The sequence below is a fragment of the Molothrus aeneus genome, chromosome 6 (genome assembly GCF_037042795.1).
Source record: "Molothrus aeneus isolate 106 chromosome 6, BPBGC_Maene_1.0, whole genome shotgun sequence".
In the NCBI taxonomy this organism is placed as follows: domain Eukaryota; kingdom Metazoa; phylum Chordata; class Aves; order Passeriformes; family Icteridae; genus Molothrus; species Molothrus aeneus.
Window position 1 is genome coordinate 63,192,365 of NC_089651.1, and position 26,904 is coordinate 63,219,268.

General features: G+C 57.8%; 1 protein-coding gene across 3 annotated transcripts in view; it reads right to left on the reverse strand.

Moving 5' to 3' along the window:
• Positions 1 to 2,954: 2,954 nt before the first annotated feature.
• The window catches only part of LRFN5 (leucine rich repeat and fibronectin type III domain containing 5), a 47,076-nt gene continuing 23,126 nt past the window's right edge, over positions 2,955 to 26,904 (reverse strand). For 2 of the 3 annotated variants that reach the window (XM_066551961.1, XM_066551962.1), the window contains exons 2-3: positions 12,672 to 14,079; positions 10,792 to 11,733 (exon numbers count right to left, since the gene is read on the reverse strand). In XM_066551961.1, the coding sequence (XP_066408058.1) occupies positions 10,821 to 11,733; positions 12,672 to 14,059 (2,301 nt within the window). In that variant the 5' untranslated portion in view covers positions 14,060 to 14,079 and the 3' untranslated portion in view covers positions 10,792 to 10,820. Of the gene's footprint in view, positions 3,360 to 10,791; positions 11,734 to 12,671; positions 14,080 to 26,904 lie in introns of those variants that run through there. The other variant, XM_066551963.1, reaches the window with a different exon arrangement.

Below are 26,904 nucleotides of genomic sequence, written 5' to 3' on the forward strand. Positions count from 1 at the left end.
GCTTTGCAGACCCAGGGCCGCCTGCTTGCTCCAAGGAAGGTCCTGAACCGCGCTGGGGGAGTCACTGCAGGCTGCAGAGAGAGGGGGGATGGCTCCTGGACTCAGCATCCACTGAACATTTCATTGAAGGGCAGTTCATCTGGGGCTCAGCCTCTGACAGAATTTAAACCCCATTTGCACTGCACACAAGGAGAGGGAAGAGCAGTGCCTGCTGTTACCATAATCCACAGCAAACCCAGGCTGTGTGCAGTGCCAGCACATCACTGCTCAGGCTTCCTGAGGAAAACAGAGATGACCCAGTCCTGACCAAAGCCTTGGCTCTTCCCCTTGCAGTGCCCCTCAGCATGGCATTGAGCACTGGATGAACATGGAGCATCTGCCCAGGGTCTGTGGGGCCACTCTGGCCCTGGATTTCCCACACAGGCACAAGCCTTGGGTCCCCTTGCCAATGTCCTGGGGTGAATCCTGTCTCTGCAGCATCAGAGGAGGAACCAGAGGAGGGCTGAGGCTGATGGGTGAGGCTCCTGGCTCAGCTCCGCCTCTCCTCCATGGATTGCTGTGTCCTGGGCAGGTGTTGATGTCTCTGCTGCTACAGACAAGCCCCAGGCAGGTCACTGAGCCAGCTGAGTCCAGCAGGACAGGGGCCAGCAGTGGGACCAGCCTCCACAGGCCCATCTCCACCAGGAGAGCCCATCTGGGCAGCCAGTCCTGGTGACAGGACACACACACCAGAGCTGGGATCTGCTTTCCTGAAGTCATGCTAAGGCTGGCTGATTCACTGTTCTGAGAAAGCTCTAATTAGATCTGTGAGCCAGATGGAATGCTGACAAGGGAGAAAAGAAAAAAAATCCCAAAAACCCCTTTGGTCTTGTTAGAGAAGCAAGGAGAGGCTGTGTGGATGGAGGGACTGGGGCAGCATGGGAGTCCCAGGCCAGTCCCCAGCTGTCCCCCCAACCCAGGCTGTCCTGTTAGGGCTGACACTGCTCCAGAGCCCCTGGCACCCTGTGCTCTGCTGCCCCATGGCACTCCTGGCACCCTGTGCTCTGTGCTGTGCCTGCCCCATGGCACTGCTGGCACCCTGTGCTCAGTGCTCTGCAGCCCCATGGCACTCCTGGCACCCTGTGCTCTGCTGCCCCATGGCACTGCTGGCACCCTGTGCTCTGTGCTGTGCAGCCCCATGGCACTGCTGGCACCCTGTGCTCTGTGCTCTGCTGCCCCATGGCACTGCTGGCACCCTGTGCTCTGTGCTCTGTAGCCCCATGGCACTGCTGGTACCCTGTGCTCTGTGCTCTGCTGCCCCATGGCACTGCTGGTACCCTGTGCTCTGTGCTCTGCAGCCCCATGGCACTGCTGGCACCCTGTGCTCTGTGCTGTGCCTGCCCCATGGCACTGCTGGTACCCTGTGCTCTGTGCTCTGCAGCCCCATGGCACTGCTGGCACCCTGTGCTCTGTGCTGTGCCTGCCCCATGGCACTGCTGGTACCCTGTGCTCTGTGCTCTGCTGCCCCATGGCACTGCTGGCACCCTGTGCTCTGTGCTGTGCCTGCCCCATGGCACTGCTGGTACCCTGTGCTCTGTGCTCTGCTGCCCCATGGCACTGCTGGTACCCTGTGCTGTGCAGCCCCATGGCACTGCTGGCACCCTGTGCTCTGCTGCCCCATGGCACTCCTGGCACGGTGCTGGAGCAGCCTGCAGTGCCCCATGGCACCCTGTGCTCTGCTGCCCCATGGCACTGCTGGCACCCTGTGCTCTGTGCTGTGCAGCCCCATGGCACTGCTGGCACCCTGTGCTCTGCTGCCCCATGGCACTGCTGGCACCCTGTGCTCAGTGCTCTGCAGCCCCATGGCACTGCTGGCACCCTGTGCTGTGCAGCCCCATGGCACTGCTGGCACGGTGCTGGAGCAGCCTGCAGTGCCCCTGGCACCCTGTGCTCTGTTGCCCCATGGCACTGCTGGCACCCTGTGCTCTGCTGCCCCATGGCACTGCTGGCACCCTGTGCTCAGTGCTCTGCAGCCCCATGGCACTGCTGGCACCCTGTGCTGTGCAGCCCCATGGCACTCCTGGCACGGTGCTGGAGCAGCCTGCAGTGCTGTCACCCACTACAGCCCAGGCTGCCCTCCTGGCACAGGGAGGGGGCTCTGTGGAAAGCCCCAGGGCTGCCCCTCAAGGGCACACGGGGCTCCCTCTGCCCAAGCCCCTGTCAGTGCCCAGCACTGAGGGGCAAAGGCAGGCAGCTCCCTGGTGGCACGGCTGCCTGACTCAGCTGGGCACCCCGGGCCAGTGGCACCCTGGGCTGTGAGCTGGGCACAGCCAGGCACAGCTCACTGCTCAGAGACACAGGAATGGCCCACCCTGGCTCCTGCAGTGCCAGCCCAACCTCACACAGCTCAGATGAGCACCTGGAGCCTGGGCACCATGGGGTCCCTGTGGGCACCGACCCTGGGCACAGACCCCGGGCACCATGGGGTCCCTGTGGGCACAGACCATGGGCACAGACCCTGGGCACCATGGGGTTCATGTGGGCACAGGCCCTGGGCACCATGGTGTTCCTGCATGGGCACAGACTCTGGGCACCATGGGGTCCCTGTGGGCACAGACCCTGGGCACAGACCCCGGGCACCATGGGGTTCCTGCATGGGCACAGACCCTGGGCACAGACCCCGGGCATCATGGGGTTCCTGCATGGGCACAGACCCTGGGCACAGACCCCGGGCACCATGGGGTTCCTGCATGGGCACAGACCCCGGGCACAGACCCCGGGCACAGACCCCGGGCACCATGGGGTTCCTGCATGGGCACAGACCCCGGGCACAGACCCCAGGCACCATGGGGTCCCTGTGGGCACAGACCCCAGCACCACGGGGTTCCTCCATGGGCACAGACCCTAGCACCATGGGGTCTCTCTGGATCACCCAACCTGCCGGGCACAACCCCCTGGATCAAGCACCATGCCCATGCCATTGTAGTAAAACATTTATTTGTTCAGGTGATTGAAGCTACCATGTTTACAGCTCGTGACCTCACCACTGGTGACATGGAACATGACCGGGACCGCAGCTGCTGCCACCAGATTCTTCATCATCATTTTTAGTTATAAAAAACTTGGACACCAGAAAAAACAGGAATTTCAGACTTCAAGTGGCAGATGGAGCTGGGAAACCTGTGAGGGGGAAGACAGTTTCTCGAGGCAGCCGACCTGGAGGGCCTGGGCTGCAGCTTCAAGTAAAGGTTCCGGAGGGTGAGCCAGAGGTCAGTCCTGGGACAGGTGGAACCGGAGCGATTTCTGCCGAGGAGCAGCGTCTGGGGCAGCGTGTTCAGGGAGGGCACAGGGGCTGGTGTCCTGCAGAGAGGCCCCGGCTTCTGCACAGAGAGACAGAACACACACAGTGAGGGCACGTGGAGCAGCAGCTGCCCTTCCATGGCCGAGGTGGCACTGATGTGGGACCACAGCAGGAGCTGCCCTGGGCCATTCTGGGCACAGCACCCACCAGGAGCAGCCATGGGGCCAGCCTGGGCACAGCACCCACCAGGAGCTGCCCTGGGGCCAGCCTGGGCACAGCACCCACCAGGAGCTGCCCTGGGGCCAGCCTGGGCACAGCACCCACCAGGAGCAGCCACAGAGCCAGCCTGGGCACAGCACCCACCAGGAGCTGCCACAGAGCCAGCCTGGGCAGGAAGCAGCAGCAGACCCTGCCCTCAGCCCTGGCACCCACTGACCTGGTGCCATGTGTCCTGCAGAGGCTGGGACAGCAGAGGATGGCAGCTGACAGGGGACAGGGCTGAGACTGGGATAACAGGGGACTGGGATAACAGGGGACTGGGATTAGACAGGGGTGACAGGGGACTGGGCTGACACAGGGGACTGGGATGACAAGAAACAGGGCTAACAGTACCCAATGTCCCCACCAACACCTCTGCCACAAGTCTTGTCACCATCAGGGAGTGCAGCACAGCGCTGCTGCTGCTGCTGCTGCTTCAGGGGAAATCCAACAAGACAACCCCCAGAACCAGCAGAGCTCATTGTTCCAGAACCAGAGAGTTCTCCATTCTCTAGATTTGCTGCTGCCCTTGCACAGGCCAAGCCTTTGCCCACGGCAGGGACCCCAGCTCTGCACGCTGCCAGGGGTCACAGAGCTGGGGACAGCAGAGCAGAGCAGCAGGGGGGCACAGACACAGCACCCACCTTCCTGAGGAGTGTGTGCACCAGGAAAGGTCACTGCAAGCAGGGTGTGCCACGTGTCACTGTCCTGCACAGGGCACGGGGACAGCCCATGGGGCAGCTGCTCCACCTCCTCGCCTGGTGCCACTGCTCCTGGCACCCAGCACAGCCCCACTTACCTGGGGCAGTGCAGGCGTGCCACTGCCGCGTGCCAACACCAACCAGGCACCACCTCAACTCCTCTTTGGGTGCTGTGGGTTACAGCCCCTGCCGGGGGGCACAGGATGGGTAAAGCAGAATGTAATCTTACCCCCCAAGGAGTTGCAGCTGGACCCTATTACTAAAGATTAGGAGCAGGCTGGATGATAACAGGCAACACCTGTAGTCAATAGGAACAAGTGGTATAAAAGAGTGGATTGGTGGGAACTGCAGTCAGAGGGCTGCTGCAAGGTCCAGGAACAGGCAGTGCTCAGAGGAGCTGCCTATGACAAACATTGAGGAGGTGCAAGACTCTGAGGATATGGAACCCTTGCACCATAATGATAATGGAACTCTTAATATACAAGACAACATATAATGATAATGGAACTGTTGTGATTTATAAGACAACAAGCTCCCATAGTACAGACTGGCCACATTCCAGGTGGGGTCCCTGTGTGCCCGTGAGGAGGCTGGGGCAAACCCTGGCTGGTTTTCCTCTCCCCCACTCCCAGCAGTGGGAATTTCCCCTGCAGAGGAGGTGGCACAGCTTTCACACAGCTCTGCAGGTGCCTCCAGAGCAGCAGCCTGGCAGTGCAGGAGCAGAACCAGCCCACACCAACCAGGCACAGCAGCCCAGGTTCACCCCTCAGATTCCTGACCCAGCCACTGCTAAAGTGCAGCTCTGGAGCCACCTGAGGTGACACAGCAATCCAGCACGGCGGGGTCTGGCAGCCCAGGCTGTGCCCCAGGCCCAGCACACAGGGACACGTTTGAAAAGGGGAAAAGCAGAACCACGTTATTTGTGAGCAGGACCCTAAGGACCGGCCAGTTTGGTGCTGTTAAACCAGAACTCTGACCAACGTTAGCATCACTGCCAGGAGAAGGCACCGTGCAAGTGGGTGGCTGCTGCTGGTGCAGCTTTTGGGCAGTGATGGGGCACCCTGAGGGGCAGCAGCACCGTGGAGCAGGGAGGGGAACGCTGTGAGTGAGCACAGGGCTGGCAGACAGCTGTGCCCACGTGTGAGTGGCACTCTCAGGCTCCAGTGCCCCAAAGCTCCAGCGTGGCTGAGGCTCTGCTCCCGTGCCTGCTGGGCAGAGAGGTGACCCTGGTGCCAGCTGTAGCCTTTATCCTGGTCTGAAGCTGTTCCCAAGGCAGCAGCGTGCTCCTCTCTGTGCTGGTGCCCGCTGTGGCTTCGGGCACACTCTGCCATGGCACAAGGGCACACACAGCTGCCCAGGCCTGCCCACCCACCACAGCTCTGTGCCACTCTGCTGGTCTGGGATGTTCCCAGAGCAATGCCCAGCAGGGCTCTGATGGTCCCTGTGACATGTGGCACAGCAGGCAGGAGCACTCTGTGCTGGTGGCACCAAGGCTCCAGCCATGCTGCCAGCTGGGGTGGGAGCAGCTCATGCCAGGAGCTCTGGGGCTCTTGGGGCAGCGCACCCCAGCCATGCCAGGCCCTTCCCAGCCAGGTAGGGGCTGCCAGGAGCTGTGTCCCCTCCCCACGCACACGAAACAGGGGGTGCCAGGAGCTATGTGCCCTCTTCCCATGCACAGGGCACAGGGCAGGGCTGTGCCGCTCCCTGCCCATGCACAGGGCACAGGGCAGGGCTGTGCCGCTCCCTCTCCATGCACAGGGCACAGGGCAGGGCTGTGCAGCTCCCTCTCCATGCACAGGACACACAGCAGGGCTGTGCAGCTCCCTCTCCATGCACAGGGCACACAGCAGGGCTGTGCAGCTCCCTCTCCATGCACAGGGCACAGGGCAGGGCTGTGCAGCTCCCTCTCCATGCACAGGGCACACAGCAGGGCTGTGCAGCTCCCTGCCCATGCACAGGGCACACAGCAGGGCTGTGCAGCTCCCTGCCCATGCACAGGGCACAGGGCAGGGCTGTGCAGCTCCCTCTCCATGCACAGGGCACACAGCAGGGCTGTGCAGCTCCCTGCCCATGCACAGGGCACACAGCAGGGCTGTGCAGCTCCCTCTCCATGCACAGGGCACACAGCAGGGCTGTGCAGCTCCCTGCCCATGCACAGGGCACAGGGCAGGGCTGTGCAGCTCCCTCTCCATGCACAGGGCACACAGCAGGGCTGTGCAGCTCCCTCTCCATGCACAGGGCACACAGCAGGGCTGTGCAGCTCCCTCTCCATGCACAGGGCACAGGGCAGGGCTGTGCTGCTCCCTGCCCATGCACAGGGCACACAGCAGAGCTGTGCAGCTCCCTGCCCATGCACAGGGCACAGGGCAGGGCTGTGCAGCTCCCTCTCCATGCACAGGGCACACAGCAGGGCTGTGCAGCTCCCTCTCCATGCACAGGGCACACAGCAGGGCTGTGCAGCTCCCTCTCCATGCACAGGGCACAGGGCAGGGCTGTGCAGCTCCCTCTCCATGCACAGGGCACAGGGCAGGGCTGTACAGCTCCCTCTCCATGCACAGGGCACACAGCAGGGCTGTGCAGCTCCCTCTCCATGCACAGGGCACACAGCTGTGCAGCTCCCTGCCCATGCACAGGGCACACAGCAGGGCTGTGCAGCTCCCTGCCCATGCACAGGGCACACAGCAGGGCTGTGCAGCTCCCTCTCCATGCACAGGGCACACAGCAGGGCTGTGCAGCTCCCTCTCCATGCACAGGGCACACAGCAGGGCTGTGCAGCTCCCTCTCCATGCACAGGGCACACAGCAGGGCTGTGCAGCTCCCTCTCCATGCACAGGGCACACAGCTGTGCAGCTCCCTGCCCATGCACAGGGCACACAGCAGGGCTGTGCAGCTCCCTCTCCATGCACAGGGCAGGGCTGTGCAGCTCCCTCTCCATGCACAGGGCACACAGCAGGGCTGTGCAGCTCCCTCTCCATGCACAAGGCACACAGCTGTGCAGCTCCCTCTCCATGCACAGGGCACAGGGCAGGGCTGTGCAGCTCCCTCTCCATGCACAGGGCACACAGCAGGGCTGTGCAGCTCCCTCTCCATGCACAGGGCACACAGCAGGGCTGTGCAGCTCCCTCTCCATGCACAGGGCACACAGCAGGGCTGTGCAGCTCCCTCTCCATGCACAGGGCACACAGCAGGGCTGTGCAGCTCCCTCTCCATGCACAGGGCACAGGGCAGGGCTGTGCAGCTCCCTCTCCACGCACAGGGCACACAGCAGGGCTGTGCAGTTCCCTGCCCACTGAGCCAGTGGGCACAGGGCAGGGCTGGCATGGGGACACGCTGCACAAACAGGGGCACACTGGCAGCAGGGCAGCAGCACCATGGACACAGGGTAAGGACACAGCTGGACACAGCAGGAGGGCAGCCCAGGCACAGAGACACAGCACAACACCCAGCTCTGCCCAGCACAGCCCAGCCCAGCTCTGCCCAGCCCAGCAGAGCCCATCTCCCCCAGCACAGCCATCTCCACAGAGGGCCTGGCCACTGCAGGCAGAGCTCAGAACTTCCTGCAGCAGTTTCTCCCGTGAACAGACCCTCTCATGGCTATAATCCAGACAATCTGTACCTGAGCAGCAGCACACAGAGCCCAGCTGGGCAGGGAGGCACCCTGGGCTCAGCCCCTGCAGTGCCCTCCATGGCTGGGGTGGTGCTGGGGCCACATCCCCATGACACCCATTCCATCACCTGTGCTGAGGAGTCATTGCAGCCTGGGGGAAATAACCTGGTGTTGTTCTGATCCAGGGGCATCTCAGCACTTTTCTGTCTCACAGCTGGCAACCCGTGGTTTTTGCAGAACAGAAAGGACAGAGAATTCCCTCCTCCATGAGGATTCCCAGACTTTGAATGAACCCTGAATAAAACCAATGTCCCACTGCACAGTTATTCCAGTGGGAACAGGTGATTCCATGCCCAGGGCCCTCCCAAGGGATGAATGATCCTGTCAGCCAGGGAGAGAAGCTGGCACGAGAGGAACCCCTGGCTGCCCAGATCCCCTTTCCTGCACTGTCAGCAGAAATGAACCAAACAGGGCCATAAGGTCCCTGCACACTGCTTGACACAGAGGCACCGTGGACAGAACATCAGCTGCAGTGCTTAGAAAATTATTCCTTTGAGTGAAAAGTTACAAATATAAAAATAAACTTCCTTAAACCACAGGACACCATTAGTATTTTAGCACTTTCACAAAACATCACACAGATTTAGGTCCAGTTTTAGACAACATATAAAAGCATTTTCATTGGATGTTTTTAAAATGCATGATTAGACCCAGGCACTCCACAGCAAACCTCTGACACCCTCCCTGTACCCCAGGGCGGGGGGAAGGTGCCTCTGCCAGCACAGCCCCTCACTGGGGCTCAGACCTTCATGTTTGACCCACACTGGGCAAAGCCCTTGGCATCAGAGTGCCAGACCCTGGACAGGCCACCCCTGTCCCCCACAGCACGTGTTTGACAGCTCCCCTCTGTTCGTGCAGTGCTCATGGGCTGCCAGAGCAATCCAAGGAGGGATTTATTGTATTTTTTTTAAACTTTTTCCAGCAGGAAGCAGGCTTTCTCATTTTGAGGCTTTCTTTCCTATTTGGTCTCTGCATTTCCTGAGGGAAGCAAAAAGGGTTCCTAAAAAAGAAGCAGCCTCTTCCTTTTAGGTCCTTGACACCAGCCTCACTGACTTTGTTCTTCTCTGACAGGCAATAAAATCACTCAGAGCAGCCCACACTGGCCAAGAGCATCAGCTCTTCACTGCAGAGTCCTGGGGACACAGATGGGGTGCCAGGGGCTGTGCCCCACTCTGAGATGTGCCCCCACAACTGCCCTGGGGCCAGCTGCTGCCCTGGCTGGAGCCAGGCTGGCCTCAGGCACCGGCCTGAGTTACTGTGCCCCCAAGAACAAGCATACAGGGTATAAAATTTAACTATTCTCTCACTTTTATGGCCACAAAGCCCATCATGAACCTGTTATTTGGCATCTGAGAATGCACAATGCTCAAATATTCAGAGTTAAGCTGTCTCTAATTTGAATATGATGACCATATGAGTTTAATTAATATTAACTGCAGGCTTCCCTTTACAGTGAGCAGAGCAGCTGCCATCAACACAACAGAATCTGCACCTGTTGTCCCCTGCTGCTGTGGGGTTCTGTCCCTGCAGAGTGGCCCAAAATCACTCCATCCCACAGGCACAGCAATTAGGAGCAGCTCAAAGGTGAGACCATCATCATCCAGCCCCTCAATGCACTCAGGGACTGAAAAGAACTGGACCAAACCATAAAGTTCTGAGGAAATATGGCCCAGGAGTCTAGGACAGCAGGAGATGACCACCAACACCTGACCAGCTGAGGTGATAAGGACCATGACCCTGCTGGCTGCAGCCCTGCCTGCCCACCTGTCTGCCCACCATGCCCACCTGCTTCCCCACCTGCCTACCTGTCTGCCCACCTGGCTGTCCACCTGCCCACCTGTCTGCCCACCTGGTCACCTGCCTGCCCACCTGCCCACCTGCCTGCTCACCTGCTGGCCCTGCTCACAGCCCTGCTCAGCTGTGCCCAGCACCCCGAGGCGCCCCAGCCCCGCTCCCTGCCCAGGGCTGCAGGACAGGGCGCTGCCTGCACCACGTCTGGGTGCCCTGGGACATGGGGCAGGCACTTCTCAGAGAGAGCCAATGTGGGATCCCAGCTCAGGCTGTGGGATCCCAGCTCAGGCTCCTCTCAGGGAGAGCCAATGTGGGATCCCAGCTCAGGCTGTGGGATCCCAGCTCAGGCTCCTCTCAGGGAGAGCCACTGCGAGCTCCCAAAGCTCCATCAGTGCCAGCCCCAGCCAGCCAGAGCCAGCACAGAGGAAGGGCCCCGTGCCCTGGTGCCTCCTGGTGCCTCCTGGTGCCCCACGGCAGGAGCTCTGCAGCAGCACCAAGGCCCGGCCCTGGCAGGGCAGTCACCGCGAGGCTGGCTGGCGTACCGAGTGAATATTTTATTTTACACAACATAACAACACAGCGTTGTTGCTCCTGTACAGCATCTGCCTAAAAACAAAGGCAACACCATTGTCACGGAAAAGAAATATACAGTCTGACCGGTTTAAAAAATATCATTTTACTGATTGATCCAGAAGTGGTTATTTGTTAGCTTGGAGGAAATTGCATTTCCTTTATAAAAGGCTTTTTCTGTGAAAACTCTCTCTTTTGTTTTCTGCTACCGCAGAACCAGGAAGCCAGTCCTAGAGCAGGGAAGGCACTGGTGCTGTTTCGTGCTTTTTTTCGCCCCTTAATTTTTTTTTTCCTTTTTTTTTTTTTTTTTTATCTCTGAATGTTGCCTTCGGTTTTGATATTAAATAAAACCAAACGAAAACTAAATAAACCCCCGTGTGCACTGGGTGGCTTATACAGAACCCCGCATGAACAAGCCATTAATCAGCGAGACAGCAGTGGACATCCAAATCCAATTCCCTGGGAAAGGGAGTTTCACACAACGTTTGGTGGTTTTAGTTAAAATAAAAATTAAAAAAAAAAAAAAAAAAGAAAAAAGAAAAAAAAAAGCAGGTCACACAGTGCTTTCCAATATCCACTCAGAACTGGAGAAAGGTGCTGCTGTTCCGCTCTGGGCGCAGTCTGCCTGGAGCAGCATCCCGTTCATGGACATGCTGCGCTTGGAGCGCAGGCCGGCGGGGCCGCAGGGCTCCAGCAGCTCTCCGCCCAGCGAGCGCCGCCGCTTGGCGCGGCTGGCCTCGGCCGGCAGCGTCAGGAACTTACTTGGCTTGGATTGTGCTCTTTTGTACGTGGGGGCCGCGTCGGGGCCGCGCCCGGCCAGCGTCAGGGCCGTGGAGTTGTTCCTGTTGCAGTTCTGGGGCTCGGCGCCGCCGCCCGCCTCGCCCTGCGCCTCGCTGCCGGGCTTGGGCCCCGACTTGCGCTTCTGCTTCTGCGGCGGGGCAGCGCTGGGAGTCCAGGCGGGAGGCAACGCCGAGGTAGTGGTGGCCGAGTCCTGGCCGGAGCCGGTGTCCGGTGACTGCGCGGCGCCGTCGGCCGCAGCCTTGCAGCACTGGACGCCCTCCTCGTGCCCGAGAGCCTGCTTGGACATGGACTGAGACAGCGCCCCGCCGCAGCCCTGGATCTGAGCCCCGTTGGTCTGCGAGTACACGTTGCTGACCTTGGTGGCCTTCTGCTGCCCGTTGTTGTTACACACCTTGTAGCGGATCATGAGGATGATGATGAACACGAGCACGGACGCCACAATGATCCCGCCGATGATGATAATCATGGTCCCGCCCAGGAACTGGGACTGCATGAAGTGGCAGCGCACATAATCCTGCTCGGTGGTGAACTGCGTGCAGCCCACCACCCTGGTGGCCGTCAGCGAGGTGATCCCGTCGTCGTAGATGGCCAGGACGCACAGGTCGTACATCGTCCCCGCGGCCAGGTTGTTGACCAGAAAGGTTTTGCTCGTGGGAGGTATCATTCTGGGGGAGAAGGAAACCAGTGTGAACGAACCTGGCGGACACAGCGGCACTTTCCCACCCTGTGGGGCAGCCCAGGCTGTGCTGGGCACCACCACGGCTTGTCCACTGTCCCCGTGGGGCTCATCTCCATCCCCCTGCAGCTCCTGCCCCGCTTTCCATGTAGCAGCAGTCACTGCCAAGGCCCCTGGCACGGCTCAGCATGGCAGAGCCCCCCATTAGAACCACCACATCAAAAACGTGGAACCACAGGACCACAGAATGGCCTGGGTTGGAAGTGACATTTAAAGACCATCTAGTTCACCCTCCTGCCATGGGCAGGGACACCTTCCACCAGACAAGGTTGCTCTAAGCTCTGTCCAGCCTGGCCTTGGACACTTCCATGGATGAGGCACCCACAACTTCTCTGAGGAACCTGTGCCAGGGTCTCACTGTCCTCACAGGGAAGAATTTTTTTCAGTTACCTGATCTACATCTACCCTCTTTGCAGAAGAAATGACCAAGCAAAGCCAGTGCTGAAGGGTGCAACAGCTACACCTGGCAGCACAGAGCCCCCCTGCACTTCCCCTGCATGGGCATCACCAGAAAGTGCTGTGAGGAACATGCTCACAGACACTGTCCTCCCTGTGCTTCCACAAAGCTGAGCACATTAGGCACCATTTAATCCATCTACCTTCACAACCTTTCTCAGATCAGTTCAGAGGATTAGAGGTCCACTTGGATTACCTAAAAATAACACTGTTCTAAGTAATTTTCCCGCTTGTGAGTAGAAATGGCACGAGTCCTTCCTGAGGCTCCCACCACGAGCTGCCGGGGCTGGGCTCTGCTCAGCTGGCACGGCATGGTACAGGAACCGCAGCAGAGGGGTGCCCAGGCCAGGGCCACACGGCAGCACCACGCACCCAGCACGGTCCCACGGGGGCAGGCTGGGGCTGCCTTACCTGTAAACAAGGGAGTCATCGTAAGTACCATTGTACTGGATTTGAAACATACGTATCCCAGGTATATTCCTCTGAAAATTGAATTTCAGCAGAGCTGTGGAGGACGTCGCTTCCGCAACGACCACCTTCTTATCCTGGCTGACTTTAGTATCCCCGTTACTACTGCTGGCGTTGGAGCCCGACTTGGTGGATGTGGAGATATCCGAGGAGCCCGGGTCAGGCTCGTGGATGTGGTTTGTGCTGTTCAGCAGGTGGGGCAGTTTGATGATGTGCAGGTCCACGGTCTGCGTGGCCTCCCCCGCGGGGTTGGAAGCGATGCAGGTGAAGGAGCCCGTGTCCTTCACCGTGGTGATGAGGATGTCGAGCGTCCCGTTGTCGTACACCGTGGACCTGGTGGCGTTGGAGATCAGCTTGCCCTCGGGCGAGATCCAGTGGATGGCTGGCTCGGGGTCACCGCGGGCCTTACAGCGCAGGGCCGCCCGCTGCCCCTCCAGCACCCGCAGCTCGTGGGTGTGCCGCGTGATGAGCGGGGGCTCGCACAGGAACTCCTCCTCGGGGATGGACCAGAAGTACCGGCCCGACAGCAGCGTGGGAGAGGCACAGGTCTCCAGGTCATCCTCCCTGGAAAGGCGCCTCAGCCACAAGAGCTCACAGTTGCAATGCAAGGGGTTCCCACCAAAGCTCAGCGCAAACGTCGAGGGGCTGATAATTCCTGAGGTTGCCAGCACCTGAGCGCGCTGGAAGAGCGGGTCAGGCGGCAGCTTCTGCAGTTTGTTGGACGTGACGTCCAGCCTGGTCATCTTGTGGAGGTGGGAGAAGGTCCCCTTAGGAATATGGTCAATCATGTTGTGGTCAAGACTGAGAGTGTGCAAACTGACCATTTTCTCCACGGCATCCCAAGGGATGGTTTCCAGATTGTTGTAAGACAAATCCAATTCCTCGAGAGCTAAAACATCATCAAAAGCTGTGGAAGAAATTAAAGTCAGCTGATTGTTGTTCAGTATCAAGTGGTGGAGATTGGAGAGCCCACTGAACATGTCATTAGTGATCTTAGTCAATCGGTTGCTGTTCAAATGCAGAGCCCGCAAATTGCGCAGGTCGGCAAACGCGTGAGGTGTGATAAAACTGATTGTATTCCGGGACAGCGTCAGGTCCACCAGGCTGGTCATGTTGGCAAAGTCTTTCCTTTTAATGTTTGTAACAAAGTTGTCTGCCAGCCGCAGCTCCACGGTCCTCCTGTCAATGTTGGGAGGAACAAACAAGAGCCCTTTCTTGGCACACAGGGTGGCGAGGTTGGGAGACAAGATCTGACAGACGCAGCGCTTGGGGCAGATCTGAGCTCGCACCGCTACGCCAATGAACAGCAGAAACAAAAGCAGTTTTTCCATTGTAGAACAGATTCAAGAGCCTGCAAGGGAGAGCAGACAACGGTTAGTCTCTGTGAGATAAGACAGGCATAATAAAAGAGCCAAGACAGACAGTCTGAGGTTAAACCATGGAACTGAAGTTCAGGTGGCAGCGAGCCACCCTCCCTGTGTTACCTGGTCCTTCTCCATCCCAACACAAGAATGCCTGCCAGGAGTGCAGCTGAGAGTCAGGGATGTTTGCAGCTCCATGGATACACATCAACACTCATACAAATGACAAAGCCATTGGGAAGCCATCCCTCGGGCCCCTCCTGCTAGAGCCCATCCTGCTGCCCAGTGCAGCTCCACATCCCAGCAGAGCCCCTGCCCTCTCAGGCTGGCCATAATGACAAATGTCCAGGTACAGAAAATGAGGAGTGGCTCATGTGTGCTTCACTTGCTAAGCTGAAACTCTCAGAGGCCTTGAAATCACAGCAGCTCAATGGGTTTACAGCCATCTCCACTGAACATTTAAGCTCTTAATGCTATTTTCAGAATAAACTCAGAAGGAGCTGATTTTATGTCATTCAAACCCCAAAAATGCAAATAAAACAAAATGAAACAAAAAAAAAACACCCCAAAAAAACAAAACAAAACAAAAAAACCAAGAAAAGCCCCCACAACAGAGATCTAAATAAAAATGGATCTTGGGCTAATTTTAGCTGATCACAGCTTTCCGGCTCCCCCTGGAAAGCCCAGCGGTTCAATCAGCTTTATTGCTCACACTGCCAGGCCTGCTCCTCGTGGCAAGTGGGAGGAGGGCTGCCAGCAGCAGTGCCCACGCAGCTCAGCGAGGTCACCCACCAGGGACTGTGCCAAAGGCTCCCAGCATGGGTGGGAGGCTCAGGGTGCTCCTCCCTGGAGCAGGTGGGAGCAGGGGCCCTGGAGAAGCACCCACCACGTGTCTGAGGGAGTTGAGCCATTGTGAGCAGGGCTCAGAGGGGCTCCACGCTGAGACTGAAGCATTCAGCTCCCTTTGGGACTGGCACAGTTATACGTGCTCAGATCAGATTACTCAGACCCATTACCACCCCAGAGATGCATTAATGAAGCTCAGCTGAAACACAGTTTCACAGCTAGCCAGAACCGGAGCCCTTGAATCGTCATTGATATTTAAAGACATTTAACGTCAGAACAACAACTATTGCTCCTGTTATCCAGCCCATTCTTAAACCAAACCAAATCTGTGGTGCTGTGCAAGCATAGGCAACAAAATGATTAGTGAAAATACCAGCCCTAAACCTGCTCTTCAGCACAATCAATGTACTTTTTCCTGATACTTCTGGGGACTGCAAGTATTCAGGACTACTGCAGCTTTTGAGTTCCCATTGGAAAAACAAAAGCCTGCTGCTGTGGTCCAAAGCAGAGTGTGCTGCTGTGGGCAGTGCTGGGAGCTGCTCCCAAACCAGCACAACCAGCACCATTCTTGCTGCCATGACTTGCAGCAGAAAGCAAAGTGCCATGGCAGCATTCAGGTATGCTCCGTGCACTCACTTTCATGACAGCACTGCAAATCAGGGTGGCCCTGCAGGTGACAAGGACCTGGAGGAGAATGGCAATGCCAAGCATTGAAGGACACTGCATGCTGCAGCCCCCAGACCCCACTGGTGTCACCCACCAGCCACCTCCCAAACCAGCAGCTGCACTTCATGGCCAGGGACTGTCACCTGTCCTGTCCAGGTGGACTTTGCTCCTTTAATGTACATCTGGTAAGGACTAGATGGGAATGGGAGCAGGCTCAGCAGCTCAGGGCACCTGCAGCACAGCCACGGGGTCCCTGCACAGCCTTGGCTGGGGACACCATGCTCATTAAATTTGCTGACCTAAGGCTGCCAGTTGAGATTCATGGCTATGATTAAACTCGTGTGCCTGGATCCAGCCAAGTCCACTGCTACAGCTACCCAAGACTAACACAGGCTTGAACCCAAATCAGCGAGTTCATGAGTTTGGAAATACCATTACAAGGTGAAATGACTTAAACAACAGCTGGGATGACAAGGTTACCACAAAGTTACCTAGCAGAGGTGGGTTTTTTGGATGCTAAGAGAGTTTTGGATATTGTCTCTGCCAATATCCTCAGGTCAAATGCCCAGCATATGGCAAGGGCTGGATGCAATGCCATCAGTGAACATCAGGCTCAAAGGGCTGCAGTAAATGGGGCACGAGCAGCCCCCTGGCAAGGCCAGCTGCCAGCACTGTGCCCCATGACCTGGGTTGAGGGACAGTCCTCTCCTGTGACCCTCCTAGAGACCTGGGCAGGGAGGTGAGTGCACCCCACGTACACCTGCCAGTGACACTGAACCAGGAGGAGGGACTGAGCCCCCAGAGCCTGGGCTGCTGATGGAGAGGTGCTGGTGATCAGAGTGCTGAGCACCCACCAGCCCTGACTGCAACGAGGACCAGTGAGGATTTGGCATCTGGATGCCTCAGCTGATGGAAACAGCAAAGCCACACCTGGATCTGCATGAGGCAGCTGGTGCCCCAAGCTGAGCAGGGATGGGGACAGCCCATCCTCCCCGTGGGCATCATCCCTTGCTGCAGGGAAACGTTTCACCTCCTTGCTGAAAACCACAGAGCATTTCCTGCCAGAGTGCTCAGTGCCCCACCACTGAGACATTCTAGACACCAACTGCAGGAGCTGGTGGCTTAGGAGGACAGCCATCAAAAACCACACCTGCTGAAAGTCAGCCTGGACAGGTGTGCCCTCCTCTCCCAGCACACCTCATCCCCCACACAGATAATTTTATAGAGATAGCAGCGCTGACATGGCTGAGAGCTCATTGCAGAAAACACCTTTTTGACTAATTAAAGCAATATGTGATTCTCATTACTTGCTTGAAAGATAACAGAACAGAAAGGAAACTGCCTTCATACATAAAACAAATGCCAGCTTCCTGGGAAGGTGGGCACTGCTCATTTACTCCTGCAACAGGACAAGGGTAGTGAAGCTCTTCATGTGACATCTGTGATTCACAAAAAAAGCCTCTCACATATACTGCTCTTTACGTCCATTCTGTTGCTACATTTGATCATTTTGAGTTACTCATCTGTCTATGAAACTTAAGTTGGAGTTGCTGTGGGCTGCATGGCCACACAGAGTGGGACCTGTGTCTCCAAAGAGCCAGGAACCTGTGAGCCCCAGCACACTACAGGGGCTGGGAGCCCCCCACTGTTCCCCCACCAGGAACCTGTGAGCCCCCACTGTTCCCCCACCAGGAACCTGTGAGCACCAGCACACTGTGGGAGCTGGGAGCCCCCCACTGTTCCCCCACCAGGAACCTGTGAGCCCCCACTGTTCCCCCACCAGGAACCTGTGAGCCCCAGCACACTACAGGGGCTGGGAGCCCCCCACTGTTCCCCCACCAGGAACCTGTGAGCCCCAGCACACTGCAGGGGCTGGGAGCCCCCCACTGTTCCCCCACCAGGAACCTGTGAGCCCCAGCACACTGCAGGGGCTGGGAGCCCCCCACTGTTCCCCCACCAGGAACCTGTGAGCCCCAGCACACTGCAGGGGCTGGGAGCCCCCCACTGTTCCCCCACCAGGAACCTGTGAGCCCCAGCACACTGCAGGGGCTGGGAGCCCCCCACTGTTCCCCCATCAGCTGGAGGGGACAGACTGGAGTCCCCAGACTCTGCTCCTGTCTCTGAGCAGAGGAAGGCTTTTCCTCCCCCATTTCTCAGGTATGGAGCAGGCCTGACAGTGTTGGGCAGGGCCAGGGTCATGGAGGCAGGGACCCCTCCAGCACTGCCACCCCTGTCCACCTTCCCCTGGCCACTCTCAGGTGGGACATCCCCACACACTGGGTGACACTCCCATGGTCCTTCCCCTGCCAAGTGTGTCCCACAGGTCTCCTCGCCTTCACACCACCCACAGCCCAGCCCTGGAACACAGACCTCCATTCCATTCCATTCCATTCCATTCCATTCCATTCCAGTCCATTCCATTCCAGTCCATCCATGGAACACAGACCCCCATTCCATTCCATTCCATTCCATTCCATTCCATTCCATTCAGTTCCATCCCATCCATGGAACACAGACCTCCATTCCATTCCGTTCCATTCCATTCCATTCCATTCCATTCCATTCCATTCCATTCCAGCCCATCCATGGAACACAGACCCTATTCCATTCCATTCCAGCTCTGGAACACAGACCCCCATTCCATTCCAGCCCATCCATGGAACACAGACCCCATTCCATTCCATTCCATTCCAGCCCATCCATGGAACACAAACCCCATCCCATTCCATCCAGCCCATCCATGGAACACAGACCTCCATTCCGTTCCATTCCATTCCATTCCATTCCATTCCATTCCATTCCATTCCATTCCATTCCATTCCATTCCATTCCAGCCCATCCATGGAACACAGACCCTATTCCATTCCATTCCAGCTCTGGAACACAGACCCCCATTCCATTCCAGCCCATCCATGGAACACAGACCCCATTCCATCCCATTCCATTCCAGCCCATCCATGGAACACAAACCCCATTCCATTCCATCCAGCCCAGCTCCCTCTCCACGGATGCCAGGCTCATGCCAGCCCCAGTCCTGGCAGCTGCAGAACAGCCATCCCTGCACAGAGGAGGAGCCCTGAGCTGGCCTGGGACCAAGCCCACACACGGGCAGGGTGTAGGGTCACTCTCCAGCTCCAGCATCACACAAGGCTCTGTGAGACCCACTAGAGGATCTCCATCGCTTCCAGAGGAGCCACCCGCTCCTGGGGGACGCCCCAACAGCCCCTGGTACATCCTGGGCACACACAGACCCTCTGGCCAGCACCTCCTGAGGGCAGAGTGCCACCACAACCCTGTGACAGGTGCTGGGAATGGGCAGAGTAAGCCCAGCCCGGTGGGCACAGCTGTTCTGAGCCCCCAGCAGCACTGCCAGAGTGAGCAGCAGGCACAGCCTGGCACCCAGTCAGCTGCAGGCTGTGGGGACAGCTGCCCACCTGTTCTAGCAGCACCCAGAGGTCAGGGGAAGTGCTAATGAATTGGAAATTCCTGCCTGGAATGGATCCAAGGAATCCAGGACTGAAATGCCACATCATGTGATGGCTCCTTGTGCCCAAGGTGCTGCATGCTGGGAGCTTTGCCTCCTCCTCTTTGGGACATGAAGTGCAGCATCTGCCAGTGCTCCAAAGGGTCATTTACACATCGTGGATCACACAACACATGGGAGCAGAAGAATCCATAAGACAGCCATTAATTAGCAAACAACATCCAATTCCTGCTTGCATGGCCAGCATGCCAGGGATGCCCAGCGTGCACTCTGGGAGCTGCTGAGCCGCTGCCAGCTCAGGGCCTGCCTCAGACATCATCTGTCACTGCTGAGGCCACTGCAGAGCTCCTGGCTGCCCTCCCCACCCCTCCAGAAGGATGGGTGGGAAGGAATCCACCCAGGATTCTCAGAGTCTCTGCAAATTCAGTTTCGTGATGGAGGAAAAAGTAGTCTGGAAGGTGATGATGTTCATCTGCTGGGGATGGAGGAAGGGAAATCACAGCACCAGCCACCACAGGCACCCCCAGCCATGCCAGAATGTGGAATGTAAAAGGAGATTCTGGGATCTGTGGCATTGCAGCTGCTGGGACCAGTGAAATGGAGAGCAAGGAGCTTCAGTTTCACCAAGGTCAGTGGTTTGTAAACAGGTCGGAGGCTTTGATGAATTGGAAACAAAGTTCCTGAGAAAAAAAAACACCCATTTGAATCACAGAAATTCACCCAGAGGTTTGCTTTGGGGGCTGTGCTAGCCACCCAGTGCTGAGCTGGCCAGGAGCACCAGCCAGGAGCCCCAGCCAGCACCACAAGGCCACCACGTTTGACCCTTGCTATAGGACTGGAGAGGTGAATCCCCACGGGGAGCCATGAGACTGGGGAATCCTGTACCCTGGTCCCAGTTAAAGGGCTTCCAACAGCCACAAACCCCCCAGACCCCGGGGATCTCAGAGGCAGGAGCAAGGGGCCCAAAGTGAAGGCCAGGGGCAGCGCTGCCAGCTCATACAGGGGCAATGCCTCTCCTGACATAATGTATGCTGCTTCCTCAAAAGCTCCATCTCTGGATTTGTGCTGGGTTTCCCCTGTCTTCTACACAACAGCTTCAGCACTTGCCCTTGCAATACACAGCTTAAAAACATGGCCATAAAGTTCAGAAATCAAGGAGAAAAATAAAATATCCTTTTTTTAAAGCACTTTATTTTAGAATTGCTCCACATTGTCTGCAGCAGACAGCACTAACAATGCCAAGTGCTCAGAGAGGTAAAAGCCCCACAGGGTTCCTGCAGCAGTGCACATGTCACAGCCAGAGTGTTTCCAGCAGGGACATGAGCACATTCTGGGCATTGTCCCTTCACTGCTGCTGACACAGCACTCCGTGTCCTGCCTCTTCACAGGGATGCTGGAGCCTTCCCAGGAGGGATGGGCAGGGGCAGGATGGCTGCACTCAGGGCAGAGAGTGCCAGCACCAGCCTGGGCCTGGCCCTGCCTCCAGCACTGCTGGCTGCTGGCACAGTGACCCTGGCATAGGGACCTTGGCACAGGGACCCTGGCATAGGGACCCCTAGGACAGTGACCCCTGCCACAGTGACCCTGGCACAGTGACCCTGGGACGGTGACCCTGGCACAGGGACCCTGGGCTCAGCACAGCCAGGGCTGCAGACATGGCATTCCCAGGGATTTCAATCTTCTCCCTCCTCATTCTGCTCCCTGCCGTGCCCCACAGGTGTCCCAGGGAGCTGCTCTGAGCACACAGCACTGCCAGCACTGCTGCCTGTGAGCACTGACAGTGGCAGACAGGGTGGGGAGCACCTCCAGCACCCTGCCAGTGTCCTCCAGCACCCTCAGCGCTGCTCCAGCACCCTCCAGCACTGCTCCAGCACCCTCAGCACTGCTCCTGCACCCTCAGCACTGCTCCTGCACCCTCAGCACTGCTCCAGCACCCTCAGCACTGCTCCTGCATCCTCAGCACTGCTCCTGCACCTTCCAGCACTGCCCCTGCACCTTCCAGCACTGCTCCTGCACCCTCAGCACTGCCCCTGCACCCTCAGCACTGCTCCTGCACCCTCAGCACTGCTCCTGCATCCTCAGCACTGCTCCTGCACCTTCCAGCACTGCCCCTGCACCCTCAGCGCTGCCCCTGCACCCTCAGCACTGCTCCTGCACCCTCAGCACTGCCCCTGCACCCTCAGCACTGCTCCTGCACCCTCAGCACTGCTCCTGCACCTTCCAGCACTGCCCCTGCACCCTCAGCACTGCTCCAGCACCCTCAGCACTGCTCCTGCACCTTCCAGCACTGCCCCTGCACCCTCAGCACTGCTCCTGCACCCTCAGCGCTGCCCCTGCACCCTCAGCACTGCTCCAGCACCCTCAGCACTGCCCCTGCACCCTCAGCACTGCCCCTGCACCCTCAGCACTGCTCCAGCACCCTCAGCACTGCTCCTGCACCTTCCAGCACTGCTCCTGCACCTTCCAGCACTGCTCCTGCACCCTCAGCACTGCCCCTGCACCCTCAGCACTGCCCCTGCACCCTCAGCACTGCTCCTGCCCACCTGCTGCTGGCACAGCCTCACAGCCACACCTGAGGGCTCCTGGCATGCCATGCCCCAGGGCAAAGGGGCAAAGGGTGAGGGACCAGAGCACAGGGGCTCCCTCACTGCAGGGCTGCAGTGCAGGCAGCTCACCAAGGCTCTGGTACCTCAGACAGAGCCCAGAGTGATCCAGGGGATGAGTCAAGCAGCAGAGCAGAGCACGACTGCAGCTCGGTGAGGTATTAATAGCTGTGCGTGAGGAAACACCCAGGATGGGGGCACCTGCTGCTGCTGCTCCAGGGATGGGGACAGGGCCCTGAGCCCAGCACTGAACCCAGCACTGAGCCCAGCACTGAGCCCGGCACTGAGCCAGGCCCTGAACCCAGCACTGAGCCCAGCACTGAGCCCAGCACTGAACCAGGCCCTGAGCCCAGCACTGAGCCCAGCACTGAACCCAGCACTGAACCAGGCCCTGAACCCAGCACTGAACCCAGCACTGAACCAGGCCCTGAACCCAGCACTGAGCCCAGCACTGAGCCCAGCACTGAACCCAGCACTGAGCCCAGCACTGAGCCCAGCACTGAACCAGGCCCTGAGCCCAGCACTGAACCCAGCACTGAGCCCAGCACTGAACCAGGCCCTGAACCCAGCACTGAGCCCAGCACTGAACCAGGCCCTGAGCCCAGCACTGAGCCCAGCACTGAGCCCAGCACTGAACCAGGCCCTGAGCCCAGCACTGAGCCCAGCACTGAACCCAGCACTGAGCCCAGCACTGAACCAGGCCCTGAACCCAGCACTGAGCCCAGCACTGAACCCAGCACTGAACCAGGCCCTGAACCCAGCACTGAACCAGGCCCTGAACCCAGCACTGAACCCAGCACTGAACCAGGCCCTGAACCCAGCACTGAACCCAGCACTGAACCCAGCATTGAACCCAGCACTGAGCCCAGCACTGAACCAGGCCCTGAACTCAGCACTGAACCAGGCCCTGAGCCCAGCACTGAGCCCAGCACTGAGCCCAGCACTGAACCAGGCCCTGAACCCAGCACTGAACCCAGCACTGAACCCAGCACTGAACCCAACACTGAATCCAGCACTGAGCCCAGCACTGAATCAGGAATTCCATCCTCTTCCTTTCCTCCAGCCCCCAGGAATCATCCCTGCAGTGGTATGCAGCACAGGGAAAGCAGCACAGCCCCACTGCCTGCACCCAAGAGCTCCCAGCCCGGCTGCAGCCCCCTCCCAAACCCCAGCCAGCGCTGCCAGGGCCATCCAAGAGCTTCCAACACCATCCCCTGAACCCAGCACCCTGCACCCAGAGCCCCCGTGCAGTGCAGGAGTCAGGGCCAGAGCTCTGCACAGGGGGATGTTCCTGAAGAGCATCTCAGGTGTTGTGGTACATACACATTGTGGTTTAAGGCCAGAACACCAGGGCACTCAAGGTCTCTCCACCCAAACCATTCCATGATTCTGTACAAAGCTTTCCAGCTCCTGAGGAGTTCCTGTACCAAATATTACACAAATATGCCAAGCACTGGCACCAACATCAGCATCAGCCATGCAGCTTCCAAACAGGAGCAGGCCTACATGAATAATTGTTTAAACAAGGTAGCTTTTAACTTACCAAAACATTTGTATTGAATTGGGGTATTGTGGCATTTTAAAAACTGCTTTTGCAACATCGAAACACAACACAAGGGAAGGGCTGTGAAGGGATTTTCTCGCCTCTATCCCTCTGTTCCACAGCCATGCATTCCCAGGTGCTATGGGAAGGTGAGGTAGCCATGGTGGCCCTGCAACCCAACCCACACCCTCCAGCCACAGCTCTTGCTCAGACGGACATGTGGAGAGCACTGGGGTGGGGGAAGAGGCTCCTCAGGGTCAGCACCACCCCAGTGCAGTCCCTGGCACTCTGCAGGCTGCCCTGGCAGAGCTCCCAGGGCACATGGGTGGCAGGGCACCAGCCATGTCCTCCCATGAGCAGAGGGTGCACCAAGCTCAGGGCGCACACCCAGACTGCTGCTAACTGCTGCAGGACACCAGCAGCGCCAGCTGTGCCAGCTGTGCCAGTCATGCCAGCCTCACAGCCACTCCTGTCCTGGCACAGGCTGCTCTCACCTGCTCACTGTCCCTGCTCACTGTCCCTGCTCACTGTCCCTGCTCACTCTCACCTGCACACTGTCCCTGCACACTGTCCCTGCACACTGTCTCTGCACACTCTCACCTGCACACTGTCCCTGCACAGTCTCTGCACACTGTCCCTGCACACTCTCACCTGCACACTGTCCCTGCTCACTGTCCCTGCTCACTGTCCCTGCACACTGTCCCTGCACACTCTCACCTGCACACTGTCCCTGCACAGTCTCTGCACACTGTCCCTGCACACTCTCACCTGCACACTGTCCCTGCACACTGTCCCTGCACACTGTCCCTGCTCACTCTCACCTGCTCACTGTCCCTGCACACTGACCCTGTACACTGTCCCTGCTCACTGTCCCTGCTCACTCTCACCTGCACACTGTCCCTGCACACTGTCCCTGCACACTCTCACCTGCACACTGTCCCTGCACACTGTCCCTGCTCACTCTCACCTGCACACTGTCCCTGCACACTGACCCTGTACACTGTCCCTGCTCACTGTCCCTGCTCACTCTCACCTGCACACTGTCCCTGCACACTGTCCCTGCTCACTGTCTCTGCACACTGTCTCTGCACACTGTCCCTGCACACTGTCCCTGCACACTCTCACCTGCACACTGTCCCTGCACACTGTCCCTGCACACTGTCCCTGCTCACTGTCTCTGCTCACTCTCACCTGCACACTGTCCCTGCACACTGTCCCTGCACACTGTCCCTGCTCTTTCTCTCCTGGCTGTGACCTTCCATGCTCACGGAGCAGTGACAGCTCGAGGGTCACCGTGAGGCTCAGTGGTGCTGAGCCTCACCCACTGCCACCTCTCCACTCTGTTCCTGTCCCTGGGATGCCATCCCTTCCCTCCAGTGCTGACCACACCAGAGGGGCTGAGGGGAGCCAGGGGGGCACAGGAGAGGGACTCCAGAAATGGTGAGCACACAGGCCCCAGGACACACAGGTGGGTACACAACTCCCTGGGACTCTGCATCCTGACACCTCCCCACAGCAGCACAGCATACCCCGCACTGGCTGTTTCTAACTTATTGCTGTGATAAATACATAAAAATGGAAAAATTAGGTAATTGATGCCTCATCCCCAGAAGTGTTCAAGGCAGGATTGGGCAGGACTTGGAGCAAGCTAGTGGAGTGGAAAGTGTCCTTGCCCATGCCAGAGGTATGGAACAAGATGGACTTTAAGGGCCCCTTCCCAAACAAACCATTCTGGGATTCTGTGAGTCTGTGAATAAAATTGTTCGTAAGGTTTCCTCTGCCTACAAATGCCACCCTTTTAAAGCAGCAACACTCTCATTCCTCAGTGGGCACTGGGAGAGGGATGAGGATGAAGGGGGAGCCAGGCACTGGCCAGGGCACTGTGGGCAAACCCAGCATGCCCACCAAACACACACGGTTTAAGTGGGGGCAATCAGAAGCGGAGGAGCCAGCACTGTGAAGGGTGACACTGCAGCACAACACAGCAGAGAAAATGGGGATTAACCATAAGCAGATTTCCGAGCCTCAACAGTCCACAGGTTTTATCAAGTGCTGTAAAAATAACTTATTTCTTCCATGGCCTTGCTTCTGCATGGCCCACCAAATTAAATAAAAAGTAAACTAACAATGATTTACTCCAGATGGACATTGATTATCTGCGTAATGATATCCTGCAATCGTCACAGCATTAACTGAGCCAATTCTGTTCTTAGTCACTGTACCCTTACATAAACATATAGTAAATTAAACACTATCTAAAACCAGGCGTTTATTAGGGTTGTCTCTACACTTGCCTGAACATCACTTGAGGATGTGAGTCATAAAACAAGCTGGATTTTGAGTTCTAAAGTTTAATTTAATGTCAAGGAGTGCTGGGTACAAACTGTAGATCGCTCTCATGGAAGAACACCTATTTAGTATTTAGGTCTGGCTGGTTAACTGGTAAATCAAACAGATGTGGCCAAATTAGCTACTGAGATGATCTAAGATGTGCCATGTCTACAGCAGCCCTGACACTTCAAAGGCAAACCCCAGGAATCTCAAGGAGATAAAACATTTCCATCACAATAACGGGTGACACGCGCCGGCAGGATACATGTAATAAAGGAAGGACAACAAGAGATGAAATGGAAATTTGTTTTGCAGAAACCAAGAATAGAACATGATTTATATGCACTTATTTTAATTTATTTCGGGCTGAATGCAATTTATCTAAAGTCATCAAAAATTAATAGGCCATACAGAAAGTAGTAGTAATAAATCCAAACTCGGGGCACACAGCAAGCACATCTCTTTTCAATCGCTATTAGCACTTCACTATCTAATTAATCCACCGAGTTATGTCGTCTGGAAAGCCAGGCAATCCAGCCTGGCAGGACAGGCACTGGCTGTGTGGCCCCTGGCATGCTGTGGAACACTTAGAAGACCAAGGCTAAAGCTGAGACCAGCCCAGAGAGGGAGCCCAGCAGAAACCAGGCACCCCAAAGCTGCTGCTGCTGCTGCAGCCCCCAGTGTCCCACAGCATGGTGCCAGAGCACCCTGTGTCCCAGCAGGGAGCTCCCCAAGAGTGACCAGAGCACTGTGCCCCAGCAGGGAGCTCCCCAAGGAGTGACCAGAGCACCCAGCAGGGAGCTCCCCAAGGGTGACCAGAGCACCCAGCAGGGAGCTCCCCAAGGAGTGACCAGAGCACCCAGCAGGGAGCTCCCCAAGGAGTGACCAGAGCATCCAGCAGGGAGCTCCCCAAGGAGTGACCAGAGCACCCAGCAGGGAGCTCCCTAAGGAGTGACCAGAGCACTGTGCCCCAGGAGGGAGCTCCCCAAGGAGTGACCAGAGCACCCAGCAGGGAGCTCCCCAAGGGTGACCAGAGCACCCAGCAGGGAGCTCCCCAAGGGTGACCAGAGCACTGTGTCCCAGCAGGGAGCTCCCCAAGGAGTGACCAGAGCACTGTGTCCCAGCAGGGAGCTCCCCAAGGAGTGACCAGAGCACCCAGCAGGGAGCTCCCCAAGGAGTGACCAGAGCACCCAGCAGAGAGCTCCCCAAGGAGTGACCAGAGCACCCAGCAGGGAGCTCCCCAAGGGTGACGTGAGGTGACATTGCCCCACAGGTGAGCCCCTCCAGAGGCTCTCACCCAACCCAGAGTACATTCCAAGCCCTTCCACCATCACCCACAGGC